Source organism: Cuculus canorus, chromosome 5, assembly GCF_017976375.1.
Source record: "Cuculus canorus isolate bCucCan1 chromosome 5, bCucCan1.pri, whole genome shotgun sequence".
In the NCBI taxonomy this organism is placed as follows: Eukaryota; Metazoa; Chordata; class Aves; order Cuculiformes; family Cuculidae; genus Cuculus; species Cuculus canorus.
The window spans coordinates 39974690-39997434 of NC_071405.1; the positions used below are offsets into that span (position 1 = coordinate 39974690).

Genomic DNA, 22745 nt, shown 5'->3' on the forward strand with positions numbered 1-22745 from the left:
CATTATGATGCAGATGTTTGATAATGTTGAGTCCTGAAGATTTTTTTAATTTCAGGTCATGTCCAGATCAGATTCACCTGTACCTGTTTGAACTTAGTATTTAACATCAAAAGGACAAGTTAACGGCCAAATAACAATTTTATAAATAATACCTAGTCTCTACACATCAGACTTGCACTCCACAGATTATCTTTAATGCAAGTGACCATATTTCAATTCAAATAATTTTGGAGGTATTTTCTTCCTTTATACTCCAGCAGTTTAAGTTTGCTTTTACCATACTAGTTTAAAAGAGAACGCTCACTGCCATTGTGTACTACCTGCCTCCAAAAAGTTCAATGTTGTTCTGAACAAATCACAGAACAATAGACCACAAAACTCTCATGAAGAAACGAGAGCAGAAAAAAATCCCCCAACAACTCTCCTCCAGCATCTTTGTATTAGCATACTGTATGAAAAAAGTAAGTAGCACATCTGGAAACAAAAGACTGCAGAAACAAATCTATGCAGTGCATTCAATTTATCTCTAAGACTCATGGTCTGATCCAAAACTATGCCAGCTTTACACAGAAACTACATATGCCCAGGTACATAAATTCAATATAAAGACTATTCTCTAGCACAGAGAACAATCCTTATAAAGCAGAGTAGCTCAATGTAACCTGACCTATAGGAATCACCCCTGCCATGTATTATCACCTGAACTGCAATTCATGGAGAGGGCTTGCTGGAATAGGCCAAAGGCCACACCGGGGACCACACTAACATTTATCAGCAATCAGATGGCAGCACCCCAAGAACATTCCCTGGCAGTGATCAATTTACCGGTGCAGAAAAGAGAGGGTGCGTAAAGTTTCAGCTGCTTCTGTAAAATTTCAAATACTATTTATCAGAATACACAGAAGAACTAACAGAGCTAATGTTTATCTGGTGATGAAACAACAGAACATAATTGGAAAGCTTGTATTTCAAAAGGCTACGCTTCCTCCAATATAAAGCCTAATCTGATATCTCACAACGACTAGAATAAAAATATCCCAGTTTCTATGAACTCCACCTAATGATCCTGTCAGCTAGATAGACTGGGAAGAAATTAGTGATGGAGACATTGCCCACTTCATTTAAGGCTGTATCCTTATAAACTGATCAAGTTAACACTGAAAAATTCCTGGCCGTGGCTATAGCGTAATAAGGAGAGACTTTCACCTAATGTGAACCACATGACATGGCTGTGTGAAAACTAGTGCACACTCTCTGCCACTAGGCAATGCAAATGATTCCTCTGTACACTATGGTAGACAAGTGATTACCAGGGAATGGCTTTAACAACAAACTACCAACAATACCCTCTTACACCTCTGCACCTTGATCTCCATAAAAAGAAAGTGATTTTGGCTCTACTGCTGTCCAGTAGCATTTCTTAGGAATATTTATTATGTGAAATGTGTCAAAATGTCACCCTGACCGCTGCAAGACTTAACGTCAACAGAACAAGATTTTGTCTTTAGTTAGTGAAACTTCGTGTGCCACCTCACAAATATGTCTGCTTTCATGATTTTCTAACACATTCCACTTAAAGACTCGAGTTTCAAGCTGTCAAATTTGAGCTTCGGCTTAAGTTTCCCACGCTGGAATTTGCATCAAGATGATTTACAGTTCTAGCAAACTTAAAGCAACTACTTCTGAACAATAAAACTTGGACGGAATGCATTGCCATGCTCATTAAAAAATATAAATCTTTACAAGTAACATAGGGAGTGGCTCTGTGCTTCCACTTTGTTTGGAAAAGGTCCTTACACTACAAATTAAGAGCATAATTTTTACAGTCTTAGTGAACATCTTTATTGACTAAAAAATTTAAGGGAAGAGGTAGGTTCATCATAACACCTATGATGAAAGCTGGTTAATATAAAGAGTCTGGCTATACTAGTTCTGATATGGGGGAACTTCCCTTTCATCTACTTGCTTCGGGACCAGTGGTGCACCAGGCCCCGGCGCTGTGAGCAAGTTTTCAGCTGTTGCTGCAGAAGATCAGAAGAGTTAGCTCTTCCAGAATGCAGGAGGCACAGGAGACTCACCAGGAACAGGAAAGGATAAGAAGCTTCATTCAGCACTAACCACTAAGGTGGTGTGAAAAAATACGTCTTTGTGCAAAAAACACTACCTCTTTACAGAATTAAAGACTTCATATTAATATTCACAACAGTATTACAATAAATATTGTAATATTTAATATATGTGTTAATACTGTGTGAGCAATTGCCAGCTTATATAACGCTGCAACCCTTTTGTGAACCTTTTTTAAAATATGACAGTGTTTTTTGTTTTCTTTTAAGCCAAATATTTATCATTTCCCCCATAGAAACTTACCAACTTTACCGTCACCCAAAGGACGGAAGGTAATACCACTAGCCTTCATCAGACTGAGCAAGTGATCTACAGTGACCATACAGACTAAATCATACAGTGTATCCACTGTTCTCCCATCACACAAGTTTGATGGGAGTATGTGTGAAAAAAAAAAAAAAAGTGAAGAAGTCACAGTCCAGCTCCACCCTCAGGTGACAAGACATTGGGCATGACACCAATGCCATCACCTTCTGTCTTTTTTCATACGTACAGGTTGGTGCAAAAATAAGTGGTGTTCTTGTCAATGTGTTGCTTATTTTGGATTGAACTTTTAGTTAACTGTGTTCATGCAGGAATACCATCTTAAAGCCTGAAATTAATTCTACTTATTTATGCTAACAGTTTTGTTTTCACTGTTTATTCTTTTTTATATTATGCTGTCAAATTACAGATGGAAAAAAAAAAAGTGAATTCAAGCTATTTTGTTGTATGAGCTCAAAAGGGGACTCTGAGCAGTGGAATCTGCTAAGCAATATCAACTAAGCATTTGGCCAGGGGACCATGAATGAACATACAGCATGACATTGGCCATAATGGAAATGAAAACCCTGAAGATGGGGAGGGCTGTGGACGTCCCACTGTGATAGATGACAGCCAACTGAAGGCCACAACTGAAGCAGATCCACACAAATTAGTTCAAGAGGTTGCAGAACTAAACATTGACCATACTGCAGTTATTCAACACTTGCACCGAACTGGAAAATCAAAAAAAAGTTTGACAAATGAGTGCTGCACGAGCTGAAAAAAAACCCAAACCAAAAATCACTGTTAGGAAGTCTGCTCAGTGCTTTCATGAAACAAAAATTATCCGTTTCTTGATTGCACTGTCACATGATAAAAAATGGCTTCTATATGACAACCAATGGCATTCAGTGCAGTCGCTCAAATGAGGTGAAGCACCAAACCACTTCCCCAAACCAAAGCTGCATCAAAAGAAGGTCATGGCCACTGTTTGGTGGTCAGCAAGTGGGAACATCGACTACAATTCCTTGAATCCTGGCAAAATCATCACAGCAGAGAAGTAGTGCGAGAAAATCAACAGTGAGCACTCAGAACTGCAATGTTTACATCCAACATTGGTCAACCAAAAAGGACCAATTCTCCTCCATGACAACGCCCAACCACACATCTCACAAACAACTCCGTAGAAGCTGCACAAACTGGGCTATGAAACAACCTCACCCAGCTTTCTTACCAGACCTGTCTCCCACTGATTACCACATTTTCAAGTATCTCAACACACTCCTGCAAGAGAAGATTTTTCACAACCAAACAGCAGCTCAAAACACCTTTGAAGAGTTCATTAGCTCCAGAACTCCAGAATTCTATGCTACTGGAATAAACAGACTTGTTTCTTGTTGACAAAAATGCATATATTCTAATGTTCTTATTCTGTGTTCTTATTCTGATTAATAAATTTTATTCTAAGCTGAGATATAATGCTTTAAAGTCGATAGTTAAAAATTGTGATGTTAAAAAAAAAAACAACCCAAAGCAACACAACAAACCAAGAAACTCCCCCATCTTCTTCATTTCTTTCACAAACTTTTCAACTTCTTCTGCAAAGTGCCATATACTCCGCAATAGCAGACAAAACATTAACACCACATCCACACCACGTCCTCTGTACCAGCATAGCCCATGTAGTGCAGTTTCCTCTTCACTGAATGTAAAGATTTTTCAGCTGACACAACACAGCATAAGCAGCCTACAAAAGCAAACACAAAGCAATATGTGACTGCCCTGCGCGAGAGAATGCACTTGCAGAGGAAGAACAAGACCGTGGTCCCCCTACAGCCCCTAACCAGCAGGACTGCCGCTCCACCTGCTGGACATCCACAATCCAGCATTTACAGCATTCCTAAGAGCTCGACTGTTTTCATTTAAGCCAGTCAGATTTGTATTATGATCTTTAATAAGAGCAGAAATAGGTAAGTAATGCAGTATTTTTAACATACAAAGTGTGGTAAAAATGCAGAATCAGACAAGGAAAAAGGGCTCTGCAGTGTAATGTTGCACCCTGACACCTCTCGCTATGAAAGAACGCTCAACCAGCTTGTTCCAAATGTTCAAAACCACATCTACTCAGCCACCCCACAGGTCTGGCAGTTATGCTATTGCAATCCTATTTTTTCTCCTAAACTAAGCTAGTTCCCCAAAACCCAAGACTTCAGTTGAGAGCTGTTCCATTGCCCTTGATACTTCAGGAAATCTGCTGACTGTACCGCAAAGAAGCAAAACGCGTTGGAGAGGTCAGACTCGTGGCACTGTGCGTAAAGACTTCTTAATATCCTCTACAAACCATAAAGACTCTAAGGCTGTTTATAATTTCACTGGTTATTCTAGGAAACGGCAGGAAAGCAAGTGATCTCTGCTTTTCAAAGGAAGGTTGAGTTGAGTTCCTCAGTAGTAAAATCCTTAAAAAGTTTTCTCCATTCCCATCTCTGGCCTTTCCCTGGATTAATAACTTGCAAAAATACCAGAAGTTTGTGTACAACTGTTTAACCTCAAGTATGTAACGTTGACCTCATTTGATCTACCTAGACTTTCTTGGGGATCTTACATATCTGTTGTTGGGAGGAGGGTTTGTCTTTTACATCTTCCATATCATGCAGGCTATCACAGACCACTTAGCCTGAGTTTGCACAAATGCAGCTTTTAAAAGGATAACCTAACCTAGTGTTATTACTGCAATGCCACAACACATAAAAGCATCCCAGTTTTAGGAATGCAAATGGCAGTGCCATCTGTGAGTCTCCACACAGCTTCTGCCTCAGCAGAACTAGTGTTGCTCTGAGGATGTCATCATTCACTCAGCGAGTCATATCTGCTAGTATTATATTAACTTCACAAGAGGAACATGCTTGCAAAATTATAAGTGCAGCCAAGAATATATTTTATTTTTTCCTCCTATATGAGAATGAGTTTTTCCTATATAGATATTTTTAATGCTCCCTTTGCTGAGCAGCAGAAATTAAATGAAAAGACTGTCTAATACTCTTCACTCACCCTAACAACATTTCTCTAACTGATTCACAATAGTGCTTCAGAAACATCCAGTTTAGGCTGAACTATAGGAGACATAGCATTTAAACTGTTTCTCTTTAGGACTCTCAAACAGCTTTTCCTACCAAAACCCCCTTTTACACTGACGTACTTAATAGCTGTTTTCGTATATTTTGTTACTTTCATATTGGTATCACTGTATACCAATCTCCTGAATCTGAAGCGGTAGAGATAAAATTCTGTGGGATTGGGCAGTAGTACTATCCTGTTCCATTATTTTATTATATCTCACTGTCTGCCCTTTCCCTATCAAACAGGGATATTACAGACATTCAAAAGAAAAGCTGCAAACCTAACTTTTCCAAAGTAAAATGCCCATTATTCATAACTTTTAACATAAGAAATATAATATTTCACGCTTCCAGGAACTCAAAGGGTTTTTACATAATAACATCACTGTTTCAAATTTCTCATTTTATATACTTCTTCCACTTTCATCACTCATCCCAGTCTCCATCTCTTTGTATTCAGCAGAATCCCCACAGACATAAGTATCAGAAAGCAGAGAGGAAAAAAAAAAAGGTGAAGTACATTTCTTCATGAAAGAACAAAACACTTGCCTTTTAGAGAAACTGTAGTTAAAAAAGGTCAAAACTACAAATGCTTCACCTAGTCTTCATGATTACTCGGTCATTCTAATGTAACTTGAAAACTACGTCAAGGAGAAAATCAGACAAAATTAATCTGATTTTTTTAAAAAACTGATGGCATAATAGAAGTTCATTATACCTTTCTCAGACAGCATTTTTGGGGATAGAAATGTGTAGAGATTTAGTAAAATAAAGCAGGTTGGTGAAATTTCAGAAGCAGTTGGCTTTACTGGGAGACAGCAATTTAGAACAATGGACTGCCTGTCAGCTCTTGTTATTCAGTAGGGTTCAGAAAGTGCCTAGTGCCGCCTGTAACAAAGGCACATTAGGCTGAACTTTAGCACCACATATCAAAAAAAGGAAATCTGACAGTTATGCGAGCTGTGAAGCACCATCTGTTCACATTAATACACATAATCCAAGCCTAATGAATTGTCTCAAGCGTATTTCCCCCTTATTTTCCCTAGTTTATCTTTCAAACTCTATGTTCAGAGTTGCACTATGATTCATACAACTGAGACCAAAGATCATTTACAAATCCCATGCACTGTCACCAAGAAGCAGCATGATGGCCTCAGTTATAGAAAGCCAGTAGGGCCTTTTTGTGTACCGATTAAATAAAAAGAAAATTGACATCCTTACAACAGCTAAACAACTGAGCACAACTCCTTATCTATCAATCATGCCAAAACAATTAGTCTGAAACAAGCAGAGCTGCGACACAGCATTAAGATGAATGTACTAGCATGACAGTTTAAGGCAGTGGCTATTAAGTCCTTTATTGCTTGGCATCATTAATGCCTTCTAGTATTTTCCATGACACGTTTTCAAAAGCAGTATAAGTGACCAGTCATCTTCTCAGTTTTTTAGGATTAGAGGAAGGATGTAGCTGGAATCTTTCTACTAAGCTGATCAAAATCCAGGTACAGCTCTCTTTACTACACTTCGTATACTCACTGTGTAACATAGTGCTTAAAGTACACAAGCTTTTGTAGTGCAAACTCTGGGAAGCTGCATCAATGCCCTTTTCTGGAGTCACCCACTGGCAAATCCCATGCTTACAAGTAGACTACCAACACATTCAGTACAGCGTTTGTGGTATACTATGCCACCCTCCAAATTCTAACTAAACACAGAATTCCTGTGGGTGTATTCCTTGAATTTGCGGTTGTTATAAGAAAGAGTTTCTAGAAGTATCTAGATAACCAACCATGTGCCTTTCCAGAGCAGGCTGCCAGAAGATGGGACTAATTTGATGGTGATTCTGAATTAGTGAAAGGGATATACACGTACGACTGCACAAACAAAAGGGTACACGCATGTATGCAAACAGACAGGAACATGTATTTAAATCTTTGAAAGCTCTCAGCATGAATTACACAAACATGGAAACCTAACTTTGACAATATTCTCAACAGAACTTTTTTTTTTTAATCCAAGAGTCATGGAGGTACACTGAAGCATATCTACAAAACACACTCATTTAATTACACGCTGTGATGAATCATGCCAGTCTAATACATTATGGACTAGTATTGAATATAATCCTTAAAACATCAATACTTTCAGCAACTATTCATAGTAGACAAATTGAAATTAGCCAGGCATGTCAGCCTTTCTACTCACAAGCGCAGACCTTTAATACAGCTTATCAACTTCGAAAGCATAGAAACATGCAGGTGCTTGCCACAGCAATTGCTCACTGCTCTCTTCACTAATATATATGCGAGAAACGAATGACATTCAAAAACCCCAAACACCCAAACCTTCATTAACGCAAGCTGCATAAGTACCGATTTAGAAAAGATGTGTCCCTATGCAGAATTATTATCGCCAACCTTGTCACAGCTCATGTGTTTATAATTTAATCACTGAAAGTGCAATTCTATGGAGTACAGAGGATACTGGAGATGGTTTAAAAATGTTCTCTCTTTTATATATTTCCATTTCATAAGCCAAAATGCCCATAATTTATACATGAAGTTCAAATAAACATGTCATTATACAAATTATATCTGTACAAGGGCAAATTAACATTTTTAGTATTTATATGCTCTGTTCTAAATTTAATCAGTATTTGGCAACTTAAAGCATTCTTCCACATCTAGTCAAAGATCTTTGCCTGCCTGCATTTAACTGTTGCTACTTACGAAGTATAACCACTCCGGAAAATTTTTTAGGATAAAAGGGCTATCATATCCCAAGTATAAAAAAAAAAAAGGTTTAATATCATTAAAATTGGTGAAAAGAAAAGAACAGCTTCAACAACTCCATCCACCATTGGTATCATGGTATTTGCTATGACACTGACTTGCATATTTTATGAATTTTACTAGAAGCAACAATTAGCACCTTAGAACAGCTGCTTCTAAATATTCAATTCTCACTGCCCACTTCCCTAACACTGTGGCAAAAACCTTTTTGCAGCATAGCAGCCATACATATAATTTTATTACCTGAAGTCCAACATTGTCTGCCTGTCCGCCTTTAACTAACTGGGAGATGAAGAGGCCACAGCTAAATTCCACTCCACCTCTCACACTTATCCCAAGTCCTTCAGGATGCAAACGATCCAATCTCACTTCTTTCAGCTTTCTGCAAAAATGGAAGATACTTGTCTATTAAGCTGCATAACACCTTGTGGCAATAATATTTCATATGAAAGTCACACATTATTTTTCTCTTATAATATTTAAGCAAGGAAAAAAAGAAAGAAAGTTGACTGAAGTTTGGATAGATGTGTTAGCTAAAGCCATCAAGTATTTTTCATAAGATAAGACATCTGCAACTACTAAAGCTGTCGACTTCTAGAGGGTTAAAGCTAAAATATTTTTTTAATTACTATTGAATGCAGGAAAAATGAGAAAAAAGATTGTTTCAATTGGAACACATTGGTTTTGACTCCCTTACACTGCTTTTACTACATTAAACTACTTGGCAACCAATTTCAGGCATTTCAAGACTGCACTTCTAGCAAATCCAGCAAAAGTAAAAGAATTACAGGCAGCTCTACACAGGTGACTGGTGTTTTACTTGGAGTTTGTCTGAAAACCTGCTTTGGCTTAAGTTAGCTGCATTGTTCTGCCTTCTCTTACCGTGATCTTTTGGGCGTAAGCTGATCATACTCCACCTGGTGTTTTAACGGGATAAGTGGGCGGATAGCATCAAACAGAGGCAATCTGCTTGGTTCATTAATCACAAGTTTCAGGTCCCCCACAAGCACTGGGAGATTCATAGATCTGCAAAAACAGTGCGAAAACAGGCACAGATAATCAACGTGCCAACACAAAGCATCATTTAATAACTTGCTGTATACGTGGCTTCAAAGTTTACATGCTCCTTCAACTTACTAATAAAGTTATTTACACAGATATTAGAGTAACTGAAGGAAAATAGACTCTGACAAAGCAAACCTTTTGTAAGCAAAGAGGAATAACAACTACCTTCTTCAAAATATAATAACTGAAATCTACATATTGCTTTTATGTTTCAAGGTCACAAACATCACTTTTATAGATGTCATCTTTCATTTCAGAGTCCCCAAAAGATTTATGGAACCATTTGCAAGTAACTTCCTAGATCAGACATACCCACCTATTATATTTTTGTTTCCTTACTAGAGCAATCCTTCTACGCGAATCGAGGCTACAAGCTCCTTCCTCTCCTGAATATAGAGGAATGATAAATTGTTTTGGTCCAGGAAAATGTCATGATGCTCAGTAGCCAGAGCAAAGATTTGTTTTAAAATTTATTTTATTTTTTTAAATCAAAATTGAAGGGCCATCAGCCAATTAACAACATCTACAGAAATGAAACTACTGTGAACATTTGTTTTATGAAAGCTATACAAAGTAGCCTCCTTGATATTGTCAGCACTGAGATAGTTACAGGTCTAGAAAATACACTTCATTGACCCAGTGCAAGAGAGGAGAAAGAGCTTTCTAAGGTTCAGTGGGGCTATTCCTACACAACATTCAGTTAAACTTAATCTATATTATTCACTGTTCCCACTCTTATAATTTACATTTCCTGGCAAACAATGTTTCTGAGGTATATGCACTGAAAATAGAGGTCAGGAATGCATATGGCATGGGACTAGAAGACAAATACTTCTGGAAATGCTATTCACAGTGAGTCAGACATTAAATGAAAACTCCAACAGCAACTGTGCGTGTTTTTTTGCCTTAGAATACTTAATAATGCATTAAAAAAAAATGATACATCATCAACATATATTCACAGACAAACTGGAAATTTTGTTCAAGTCATTACGATTTTGGAAATTGAAGAACAGTTACTATATGCCTTGTTAATTTTGTAACCGCAAGAAGATTTTAAATAATTAACAGCCACTGAATCAACCAGCTTTCCAAACAACAGACTTTATGAATGGAGAAGCAATTAAACAGACCTGTGTGAAACTGAACCAGATATGCAGCTGAATACATCCATAACTGTAGCTCAGTGCAAACATCAGATGGAAACATCTACATTTCACTCAGCCAAGATGCTATTCATTAAGATATGAATGGAAACAATGTCTATCAGAGCTGCTTGTCTATGATGAGTGGAAAATACATTCTCATCTTCTTTGGGAAGCAAAGATCAGATGCTGCTCTCATTCTCAATTATATAAGACCTAAGCAACTGTGGTTTAAATCAGTTCAGCAAAAGGTAAGTTGATAGGCCTATTACCATCAATTTCTTCAATTATGTCATAATAAGCCAGAAGCATTAAACATGCCAGAGTCCCAGAATAAAATTTTTCAGCTTTCAGATAAACAGTTGCAAATACATTTTTACCTGAACAGTTAGCAAAAATCTTTGAAAAGCAAACACAATGAAAATCCCCATTGCAAATCAGCATTATTTGGAAATAGCAATTAATTTGATCAATGCTCTCTTCCTGTCTTACCATCTAAGTGCTTCCCCCCCCAAAATATGAATCCATTAAATTGTTTTACAAAACTGCCAAGTCATAAAACAAAAGTAACTTTATGGGTTATTACAGACATGATCCTATCTTGTCTGCAGACTACACTGTAAAAGTATAAGATTTGATTAAACAACATAAAAACTATTACTTGAACTACTTTTCTAGTAGCATATAGAAGCACCACTTAATTATTCACTGATTATTTACTCTTTGCATTTAAGAGCATTAATAAAATTCTACACAAACATATATAAAGCTAATTCTTACTGGTGGTACATTCGTAGTACATCATAAAGGTAATCCTTCTCCGCTTCATTGTCAATTAGTAGATTAACCTGAAAATCAAAGGAAGTTATTGTAAATCTCTGACTAATTTGAATACACAAGACTTTCACAAATTCTTAAGCCATAAAGCAAAGATTGCAATAAGGAAAGACTGAGTTTTTTAAAAGATAAACACACTTTTGCAATAGAGTATTACCTCACAATGTGAAACTTAAACAAGATTTTCTAAAATTGTTATTACAACAATTGCACAAGGTGGTAAATACTGATATATTCTGTATTTCCCCTCAGCAATAATATCATTACAATATCATAATGTTTACCTTACCTGATAATCACTGTATTGTTGAATAAATGTTTTCAGAAATCTTTTTGGCCATTCATTAATGTAGCACATGCCGCCACGGATAAAACCACACTGAGATGATTATAATCTACGTACTGTCATCCAAACAACCGATTTCAGGATTTCACTTATTATGCAAACTGCTACTCTACTGCTCCTCTTTGCTCCAGCTCTTAACTGGTAGAACTTGCTAGTTATTCTTTCCTCCCCCACTAATAGTACATTTACTTAAAGCAGTGTCATGTTACTGCGCCTGCTCTTGGATAATTACAGTAAAATAAAGCTAAAAAACCCCCCCAGGAATTCTCATATGAGGATTTCAATTTATATTTGGTCACAGTAAGACCCTCAATGAATTTGCAGGGAGAAGTCACATCACATTAGTTTTAAATTTGGACAAGCTTAATGTTTAGGAAAACAATTTACATCTGACCTAAAGTCTAATATTACTGTGACATGAAGTCCGAGGACCAATTTGCATACTTAAAGAAAGGCCCTTTCTTTCTAGATTTGCAATGGTTCGCATTATATTCCAAACTAAACACATGCTTCATATTCCCTTTGCCCCTTTTGGCTCTCTAAAGCCAGCCAGACTCCACATACAGGTAGTTTCATATTACTTGTCTCCTGTGAAAAAAGATGCATTCAGAACACCAAACAGCCAAAAAGCTACATGCAGGGCAACCAATTTCTTCACAGTGAATTTCAAAACACAGAAGAAAGAGTCTGCCTTAAAAAAAAAAAAAAATCAAATGGTTGCAATTAAAAATGACTGTTGACCTATACTGTACACAGGCTCAAGGAAAGGTGTGACTTGTAAAACTAAGACCAATACCCATTTTCCCCTCCCCCACCCATAAAAATACAAGACATAAATCAGCTTCAGTTCCGGTACACAGAACTCAATCGCTAGTGCTCGCTAAGGTACTGTATGAATAGAGTCTCATAAAGAACATTAAATGTTTAAGGACATCAACCCTAGAACTGCAAAGGGCAAAACCATCATCATCTTTTCTCCTGATTTGCAAAGCAACCAGTAATAACATAATATTTTTCTCCTGATATGCTAGCTGATGGACACATCTCCCATTCCCTGTTGGGAACTGGAGGGCCAGGTCTAACTTCTGCCATTTAATCCCACAAAACAGTTGGTCTTTATGTTTGATTCCTGCACTTCTCAACCTGCACCAGCAACTTCCTTGTTCTCTGATTAAAATCAAACCCTGGAGTGCCTTCTTATATGTTCAGAAAGTTACAGCTGCGTTAATCTTCCCAGGCCATCTCTTTAATTAGGTCATTCTCCTGCTGCCTTCTGTTCCATCAATAGTAATTGGTAATAGTAATTGGTGGAACTTCATTGTAGCCACCTGCAGATCTTACAGGTTTCCTAATTCATTGACTCCTTGGGACATACACTTCGCCTAGGCTTATCAACAGCTTCTAAATACTGACCCTAAGTTCAAAAATCCTGAAAGATCCCCCTGCACGTTAAGAAAAAATAAATATCAAAAGAATCAGTGGTGATGTAGTGTAACTTGAAGAAGATAATTATTTTAGTATCTCTGTTTCTCAGTAAAATAACTGTGGAGGTATTGGATGGATGATTTTACAGCTTTTAAAACAAGAAATGTCTGGATGTAGCCCTGGACAGTCTGCTCTCAGTGGTCCTAGGGGTTTGGAGCAGATGACCTCCAGTGGTCACTTTGAACCTCAATCTTTCTGTGATTATTTAAGGGTTTCTTCATAGTAGCTGTATAATTTACAATCCTAGAACACAAATAAAGAGTTAGTTATTCTCTATTTCTCACTAAATAACTTGCACTATTTTTCATAGAAATCAGTAAGGAAGCATTAGAAAAACTGCATCTACTTACAAAAGAAAAAATAAAATCTGGCAACAAGTCTATATAAGTTTATTCAGTAGAACAGAAATTGTTGGGGGGGAAAAGACACTTTTTGGTGCAGAAAAAGTTCAGAGTACAGTAATGCAGTACTGTAGCATTAGCCCCATCTGTCAGCTTTCAAAGAACAACACAAAGTTCTATTTCATCTACACAGCCTTTGAGAAACTATTGAGGAAAATGGAACATCTGGGCAATATATCTGCATATGTTTATATTTTGCATTGCTGTTTGGTCGATAGGGAGAACCAATTACAATTACTAAGGGGAAAAAAGTGAAAGTGGCAAATAGTTGAGCTATCCTATTGCTGAATATTTTCACTGTTTTGAAACAGAAAAAGTATCCAAGACATTAAAATTGCCGCAGAAGCCACTAGAAGCATGATGATACACAATTATTTAAACAAAAGACCTGTTCCAGTATCCCTTTACTCAGATAAAGTTTTCACTGAGACATGCATCCTACCTATTTGAACCAACAAACAGTGCAATAAGGCTTACGCGATCAGGGGTAGGACTAGAGTGATTTATGAATTACAGCAGCAACAAAAGGGAAAAGGTTTAAAGTTCAAGACAGTAACTATTCGCCTAGGAACCAGTCTCTACAGATACGTTGCACAATCCACTGTTGAGTTATACAGTAATAGGTAGAAAGGCAGAATAACCTGCTGGATGGCTACAGTTATCACTATGGAGTAACCAGGTCCTTAACGTTTTTGTCCTTCAATTTGTCATATAGGTGGTTTTTTTGCAGCCCCTCTACTTCATTATAACAAATCTTTAATGGCTTTATTACTAAGGGATACTTCTATAAAACACATCGTACTGCTGCAAAGAAACTCCACTCCCTAGCTGAGAAAAAAAAAACAACAACCAACCTCCACCACAAAAAAAAAAAAAAAAAAAAAAAAAAACAGAGCACAACAAAACAGTACTGAAAACCTTAGTCTGAGAGAGCGGCTACGGAAAAACATCCTCCTCCTTTCCTTAAATAGAGCTTTCTGAGCTAACTTTGCTTATACGATTCTGAGCTCCACTGAGCACATATTTAACGGGGCAAACGACAAACGGAGCAGCTCCGTGTCTCAAGTGCATTTGCAGATGACTGCACAGGCACAATGGCACTCGGGAATGTTAAGATGGAACTCGAGCCTTCTGGGCACAGCAGGGCTGTGAATGGCAACAGCCTGGGCCCAGGTTGCGGCACCTCAACTGGACTGTGTGCAACGCTTTTGACATGACGTTATTAGGTGATTCTGCCCCTCTAGTCCTCTCTACTGAGACCTCATCTGGAGTATTGTGTCCAGTTCTGGAATTTCTATAAGTTCTATAAGAATTTCTTCACCATGAGAGTGGTGAGGCACTGGCCCAGGTTGCCCAGGGAAGGTGTGGCTGCCCCATCCCTGGAGGTGTTCAAGGCCAGGTTGGATGGGGCCCTGGGCAGTCTGGTCTGGTGGGATGTCCCTGCCCATAGCAGGGGGGTGGAACTGGATGGGCTTTAAGTTCCCTTCTAACCCAAACCATTCTATGGTTATAGTGAGATAAATCGAGCCCGAAACAGCGCACGCCCTGAGGTCCTTCCTCTTGTCTCCTTCCCTTTTTAATGGTTTTAAGTTTTCCCACCCTCTCAGAGCAGGCTGCCACCCCCTTTTCCACGGCACTGCCAGCGCCAAGCTCCCCGAGCTTCTCCCTTCCCCGCCGCTCGCGTTCAGCCGGCGCCGGGAGCCGCGCCCGGACCCCGGTCCCTGCCGCCCGCGGGAGCGGCTCTGCGACCCTTCTTACCTTGTGCCGGAACTCGCGGGCAACGCGCCGCTCCATGGTGCGGGGGTGCGCGGGCGCTGCAAGGGTGCGGGCAGCGCGCGGGTGATGCGCGGCTGCGGGCGGTGCGCGGGGCGGCTGCGCCGGTGAGGCCGCGCCCCGGGGCGGAGGGAGGCGCGCCCGCCGCTCTCTCGCGCCGCCGCCTCCAGCACCCGCGGGCGCCGTCCTCCGCCGTGGCACTCCAGGGCTGGGCAGCAGTAACTCCCTTTGGTTGTTCAAGGCCAAAGCAAAAGAGAAAGAGAAAGCAACAGAGCCTTCCCCCGCGGTGCGCTACCTGGCCTTGCACCGACCGCCTTCTCCCTCGGCTGGTTTTTACAGCTGGTGCTTTTCACACAGTGCACAGCGCACAGAACTTCTCCTCGGTATTTGTGAGCGTGTAGGTCACTAGCCCTACTATTTAAGAAAAGCACAAAGATAGGACGTTGAAGGCACGCTAACACCTAGAGGGTACCAAAAAGGAAAAAAAAAAAGTTGTTTCAATAAATTGCTCTACTGCAAATAATCTCTTTTTTTTTTTCCCTATTTTTAGGTAAGCAGGGTGAATTGGGTGGATCACAGCCTGATTTCCACCAGCCTTTAACACTAACAGAATATTGTTGCTTAGAAATGCAGCCCCTGACATGCCCGCTGTGAGTACCTGCATAAGAATCAAGCTCAGAGCACCTGAAACGGAGCCTATATCGGACTAATCTCTCTGGGGTTATTTTGTCTTGGCTAGTTCTTCCCACTTTCCCTACTCTAGTACACAATAATAAAGACCTCTGCAACCAAGGCTGGGAGCAAGTGGAGGAGACCTGCTAACCCCTGGTCAGCCTTGCTGCAGAATCGGCTTTACCAACATAACTTGAGAGAGAACAGGTTTTATATAAGCATGGATGGCTGCTCGTCCTTCCAACACAGTGCAAACTAGTATGAATACATTTAAAGGCATGATAAAAAAAAAAAAATAAATCCATATTGCCAAGCACAAACTGGTGTGATAACCTTTGTAAGTTACAGCAGCTCCTTTTTTACATTGTTCTTACCCCTTACAGAAGATGGCTCTGCTGTTTCAAAACATTTAAATAGTGTGTGCGTTTCTCATATCAGGTGTCGTGAATACGAGAGGAATGCACTTTAAGCCTGTGTATAAATACAAAAACTGTTTTCAGAAAACAGTTTTCTCTTAGAAGTTAAACTACTAGGACACAAATCATTTGTCTTCTACCCAAGTTCCAGTACCACACTATATTGAAAAGCTATTCCTTCTAGGCATTAGACACACAACTATAGAATTTCTTCCCTGCATATGCAAAACAAAATTGTCTTCTACTTGAAAAGGAAGGAGATACGTGAAATTTAAAGGACACATAAAATACTATGTATGTTTCCTTTAAATAGACATATAGACTGTACTACTCGTTGATATCTATCAATCGCTTCTAGAAGACTTTGCAGGAGTAGATCATTTACAAGCTGAAAGTTATGAGCATATGAAAGAAAGTAACCTTTTATCATATAGATAAATTTTCCAGGAGCCAGAAACTCCTTCATGTAGTAAAACATTGTGTAATCCACTTCATTTGGTGACGTGAAAACTGCTCTAAATCATCAAGTAAAGGACACACCCCAAAAACGATAATGAACCTGATGGGCTGTTAGTTTGCAGTGTTACATGAATTCATGGGCTGTACTGTGCATAAATACAAAGCAAACAAACCCACAAAGCTATCCCGTGCTCCAAAACTGGAAGTTTGATAATCGCTAGATTTATGAGATGTTTCTGAAGTTTCCATTACTTCGAATATGTCATATTAAAAAGATGGTACAATTATGACTGTTTACTATTTTTGAATAATGAAATTTTTCATAGCAAGAAATCAAACTGCATCTAAGTTATCTTTCAACTAGCTTCAGTTATTGTTTGCTGCTCGTTGCATTGGGGAAAATTAATAAAGTGGACAGCCCATTTAGTAAGCAAGGAAATATACATTACTATGTTTGTTGTGTAAACTGATGCCTCTTGCTTTGGATCTACTTTGTCTACTTCCATTAATGTAATGTGGATCAGAGAAAGTGCCCCAAAGCCAAGTGCACAGTGGATTTGGAGAAGATGAGTTCTGCTACGTTCTAAGGCTAGCACATAATTCTAAAAATCTGGGTTTATTGGAAAAAGGCTGCGCTGAAGTTAAAGAATATCTTTTCTGTCTCATTTTATTTTCTCTTATATATATTCTCCCTCCAAGATTTACAGGAGACAACAGAATCCTCAGTGAAAACATCACTAGCTTTCCATCATTTCATTAGAAATGAAACACTTGTTGCAGCAAGAAACACAATCCACGGGGACAAATTACAAAGGGAGAAAAGAGATCTTTTTAATGACTTACTGTTAACAGACTTCCCAAAGCAGTCAGAAAAGGCCCCTTTTCATCTGAGACAGTTTCTCACCTGGTATGGGCAGCTTCTAAAGCTTCCGTTATAAGATATGCAAACCTGAAGAATGATGGGGAGAGAGGCAGTAGCAGATGGGAAAGGGAAAAGAGCAGGAAAGTAGGTAACAGCGATAGGAAGAGGGAAGAGAAAAGGAAAGAATAATAAGAGAAGAAAAGTAAAACACACAGCAAATTTAATTATGAGAAAAAAAAGAAACCCTGGAAAAGAGGGAACTCCACATTTAAGAGTGTGATTTTGCAGTGGAAAATATTATTAGAAGTTATCTGATGGACCTAATCCATAGACATTAGCTGCACGCTCTTCATGTCTTTCTCGCGCCCCTCACTGTGCAACTTTTGCCCCGTTCCCGTGGGTCAGGGCCAGCGCTCCCGTGCGGCACAGGCAGCGGCTCCCGGCCCCGCAACGTGCCCAAAGGCAAAGCCCGGGGGCGTTCGCCTTAGAGGTGACACCGCACCCCGCTGAGAAGCGGCGACCCTCGTGGTTTCCTAAACCCTGGAAGGGCAGGAGAGTGAAATAAGCGCGAAGAGGCGGAGATGCGAGCGCGGGGCGAGGGGCGGCGCCCCCCGAGGCGCTCGGGAAGGGCCGTGGCAGCTCGTAACCCCCCCTGCCGCCCCGCCCGAGGGGCGGGATGAGCCCGGGGCGCAGGTAGCCGCTGGCACTGGGTCCGCAGCTCCTCGGAAGCCGCAGCCCGCATGGAGAGGCGGCTGCTCCTCGGGGCGCTGCTGTGCGCCGGGCTGCTGCCGGGTGAGCCCCGCGGGGCAGGGACGGGACGGGACGGGACGGGGTGTGGGGGAGAGCAAGGCGAGGCGGTCGCAGCCATCGCTAACCCTGCGGCTTTGCCTTTCAGCTCTGTCTCCGTGGGGCGCCCGGGCGCGGCTGCCCAGCGGCGGGGACCCAGGGCTTCGCAGGTAAGAGCGGGCGCAGCGCGGTGCCTCCCGCCGGCGGCCGCGGGTCCCCTAAACCCTGCCTTCTTCTCCCTCCCGCAGCCGAGGCGGCGCCGGGGGACATCGCGGAGAGGTCGGGCTCGCCGCGGCGGCGCAGGTAGGGGCACGGCGGGGCCGGGAGATGAGGCTGTTGGGCGTGCGAAAGCCACCCCGTCCTGCGGTCCCTTGCCTGGAACCGCCTTGTGGAGAGGCGATGCGAGGGGTGGTTGTGCCAGTCTGAGGGACTGGTGTCCTGGTTGTTCTTCGGGACGGTGTGTTTCTCCCATCTTACACGAATGCATCGATGCATCAAAAGAAGCGTGGCGAGGGAGGAGGTTCTGCCCCTCTGTTCCTCTCTTGTGAGACCCCACCAGGCGTATCGTGGCCAGTTTTGGAATCCTCAACTTCAGAAGAATATGGAACTGTTGGAACAGGTCCAGAGAAGGGCTACAAAGATAAAGATGATCAGAGGGCTGGAGCACCTCTGTTATGAGAACAGGCTGAGAGAGCCAGGCTTGTTCAGCGTGGAGAAGAGAAGGCTCTGAGGAGACCTTATAATGACCTTCCAGTACCTGAAAGGGGCTACAAGAAAGCTGGGGACGGACTACTTGTAAAGGCTTGTGGTGATAGGACGAGGGGCAATGGGTATAAACTGGAGAGGGGCAGATTTAGACTAGACATAAGGAAGAATTTCTTCACCATGAGAGTGGTGAGGCACTGGCCCAGGTTGCCCAGGGAAGGTGTGGCTGCCCCATCCCTGGAGGTGTTCAAGGCCAGGTTGGATGGGGCCTTGGGCAGCCTGATCTGGTGGGATGTCTCTGCCCATGGCAGGGGAGTTGGAACTAGATGATCTTTAAGGTCCCTTTCAACCCTATCTAGTCTATGATTTTATGATACATGGTCATGATGCTGTCATATTTCTAAGGGCTGTGCTAACCTTCGTGGTTCTTCAGGACCTGTCCTTTGAACAGCATTAAATGTGTATTTTATCCAGGCCATAAGGGGCGTTGGTCACAAACGAAAGGAATCTTAGGGTGTAAAGTGTTTAAACAGTGAGGGAAGATGATAACGAGAACTTCAGCTCTTTCAGAAATAGTTACGTGATGTATGAAGCACCCTTGCTCCAAGGAAAGCCATGATCTGGTCTGGTTCATGCAGCAATAACCACTTTGTGGGAGCCTTTTTACTTCTCAGTAAAGTCAATGAGCTGGCGGTATCAGATCGCTACAACTCAGTACTGGTTTGGGGATGCGGTTTGTTTTGGCAACCTGACTGTATCATTATGGTGTGTTGCTGAAATGTAATGAGGGTGTGTGGTTCCCACTCCCTTGTTTGAGGGTGGGAAAAGGAGAGTTTGCTTTGTAGCCCTTGTTCACAGATCTGCAGAGGAGCTGCCTTGTTTTCTGCTTTTTCCCTGATCTTTCTGGAAAGAGCTTAGGGGAGACAAAAACATGCCACATAATTGCAAGCAGGTAACAAAATCGATTACCAATAAAAGCAAATGCTTGTGTATTGAGGTTCCCCCCCCCCCGCAAGAATTCAAGATACAGTAATAGACTCTTAGTTTTCTTCTGTGCTAGCCTACTGAACAGAAATGTTCAGTAAGAAATATCTAGGAGAAAGGAAAAAAAAAATCAATATTAGTTTTAAAAATGTGAGAACCTGAAGGGTCATTGTTGTAGAAATTTGAACTGTCTAAAAATAACAATAAGGTATTTTTAGATGTTCTTGCTTTTAATAAGGCTCTTCAAGAGAAAGAGGTAAAGGAATGCTAAGTGATGGTGGTTAAGGCCTCTGAGAGTTTTATGTCTGTGAAGACTTAGTTAATAACATGGCTTCTGAGACGAGTCAAATGCCTAAATAGTTATTTAGAACTCAAAAAGCACCTCTAATTTAAAAATATTTTGCAGAATCATGCATAGGACTGAGAAATTTAAAAATTAAACACAATAAATCTAAACAAGTACTTAGGTAAAATTATGTAGGCATAGCTGGTGTTGTTTATAATGTTAGTTTGGAGATATTTTGCTCAGTTATCTGTATCAGCTTAGACATGATATGTTGTAGCGAATGTTGTTTCTTAACAGATACCCTATTTGTCATTGAATTTTCCTGGAAAATTATGTATTCTATAATTAATGTATCACTGAACTATGAATATTTCATGAGTTAAAGTAAATGAAGAAATTGCGTGAAATGGCTGTAAGGAAGAACTTCCTATCTTAAGTCATTGGCTTCTGATGATCAAAAAGTTAATATTAAATGGAGAAAAATATTACTCACTATAGATGTAGGCAGTTCTAGAAAAAAGGTAGGAGATTGCAGAGAAAGTGAGCTGCATAGTTTTAGCAAAGGCATACTAATTAGGAGGTATACTTCTGCCAGTCAGGAGCATGGCACTGTAATCATATTATGACAAAATATCAAGACATTAGTGTAATTTGGCTAAGCAGGTCTGCTCTTATGTTTTCTCAAGTAGATGATATAAGCAGAGTTGGCTTTTGTGATTCGATGTGTTGCTGCCTTTTTTTTCTTCTTAATTAAAAGAAATGTCAGTATTTGTTTTGAAGAACCCTTTAAGGCACCTTTATAGATCAGTGCTGATAGTGCTTTCTGTTGTGCACAAGAGTACATTTTACAGGACTGGTTTGTTTGTACACTCCAAACCCACAAGTTAGTGTTATTGCCTTATAGTATTATCTACAAGAGCTGGTTTGGAAATTGTTTTCTGAGTAATGCTTAAATTGCCTTGGATATTGTTTCCTATTAAAAACTGTGGAGAATATTAAATGTTATACTTGCTCAGGTGCTGTCTTATTTCTTTCCAACATTAAAATTCTCCCTTTAAGATGGTTTGTCTTTTTTCATAACTTTCCTTAAACCTGAGCATTCAAAGCAGCATCTTAAAGAACAATTTCCAAAATCCTATCTACTGTACATCTCTGTGTAAATAACTTTTGTACTTAGTCCCACTCTCTGTAAATGGGGCAGACAAATGTCATATGTTTCAAGTTATGTGCTAAAGCTGCCCTTGAAGTAAGATGGGCACGAACTCTTATGTTTACACATCAATACATCATACCTGAACTACACTTAGGCAAAATGGTGTGAAAGAATGTTGTCCTTCCAATTCATCTAGATGATGTCGTATGACTAGTGACTATCATGATCGACTTTTAAGCTGTTAACAAGTAGCCAGAGGATTATTTTTGTTTCCTTTTTCCTTTTCTTTTTTTTTTTTGATGTAGATTCTTGTCATGGTACTCTGGTAAGACTCAGTGTATTTCTAGCTCAAAGTGATACAGGTCCCACTGTGTAAATAATTTGAAATTTGAAGGAGAGTGGTAGCATTGTTACTGGCATCACTGAAGAAGAATGAAGTGGAAGTTGGATTAATAGATAAATATGGCAAGAATGAGGGAGGGAGGTAGAGTATCAGGACATACAAATTTATAAAAAATACTCCCAAGGTCTAATAGGCTAGACACACCGGGGTTCCAAAGGGCAATTTATTGGAGAAAAAGGAAGCTTCATTTATTCCAATATTGAAAATTAATGCAAGAAAACCCAAGATACCTTGGTGCTGACTGTTGATGGTAGAAGTGAAATGTGGAAGGAAACATAAGAGGATAAAAGCTTTAGTCTCTCATCATGTATTTTTTGAATGTTGGAACAACAGGAAGAGATTATGGAAAAGATGATAGGAAACATTTTGAAAGCTGACTTGTGTGTTTGTTTGCTTTTTTTAAACTAATGTAAGCCCATCACAAAGCAAACCTGTTGATTTTGCTGGGCTTTACATCAGGTTCTTGGAAAATAATGTGAATTTAGGACTTTACAAGACATTTTGTTAATTATTGTGATGTTGGTTAGTGATTTATGCATGCATATCCTTTAAAAATATGTAAAATAACAGTAAATGAGTGATAAGAATTTCCAAAAGAGCAGAATATTTATACTGAGAAGTGTGTTAAATGTACATGATGATACACAGGCTTTTACTTATGACAGTAAAAGAAGTATGGAGAAGGGCAC

The 22745-nt window shown here is 40.0% G+C and overlaps 2 protein-coding genes across 5 annotated transcripts in view; one reads left to right on the forward strand and one right to left on the reverse strand.

Annotated features, from left to right (window-relative positions):
• Nucleotides 1-15363, reverse strand: part of USH1C (USH1 protein network component harmonin) — a 52880-nt gene extending 37517 nt beyond the window's left edge. For all 4 annotated transcript variants that reach the window (XM_054068366.1, XM_054068364.1, XM_054068365.1 and 1 more), the window contains exons 1-4: nt 15316-15363; nt 11269-11336; nt 9161-9304; nt 8522-8660 (exon numbers count right to left, since the gene is read on the reverse strand). In XM_054068366.1, coding sequence (XP_053924341.1) covers nt 8522-8660; nt 9161-9304; nt 11269-11336; nt 15316-15351 — 387 coding nt within the window. In that variant the 5' untranslated portion in view covers nt 15352-15363. The remainder of the gene's footprint in view (nt 1-8521; nt 8661-9160; nt 9305-11268; nt 11337-15315) is intronic.
• Nucleotides 15364-18802: 3439 nt separating this feature from the next.
• OTOG (otogelin) overlaps nt 18803-22745 on the forward strand; it is a 105973-nt gene continuing 102030 nt past the window's right edge. Inside the window, exon 1 of the mRNA XM_054068819.1 lies at nt 18803-18828. The gene's annotated coding sequence lies outside the window, so the exon portion shown is untranslated. The remainder of the gene's footprint in view (nt 18829-22745) is intronic.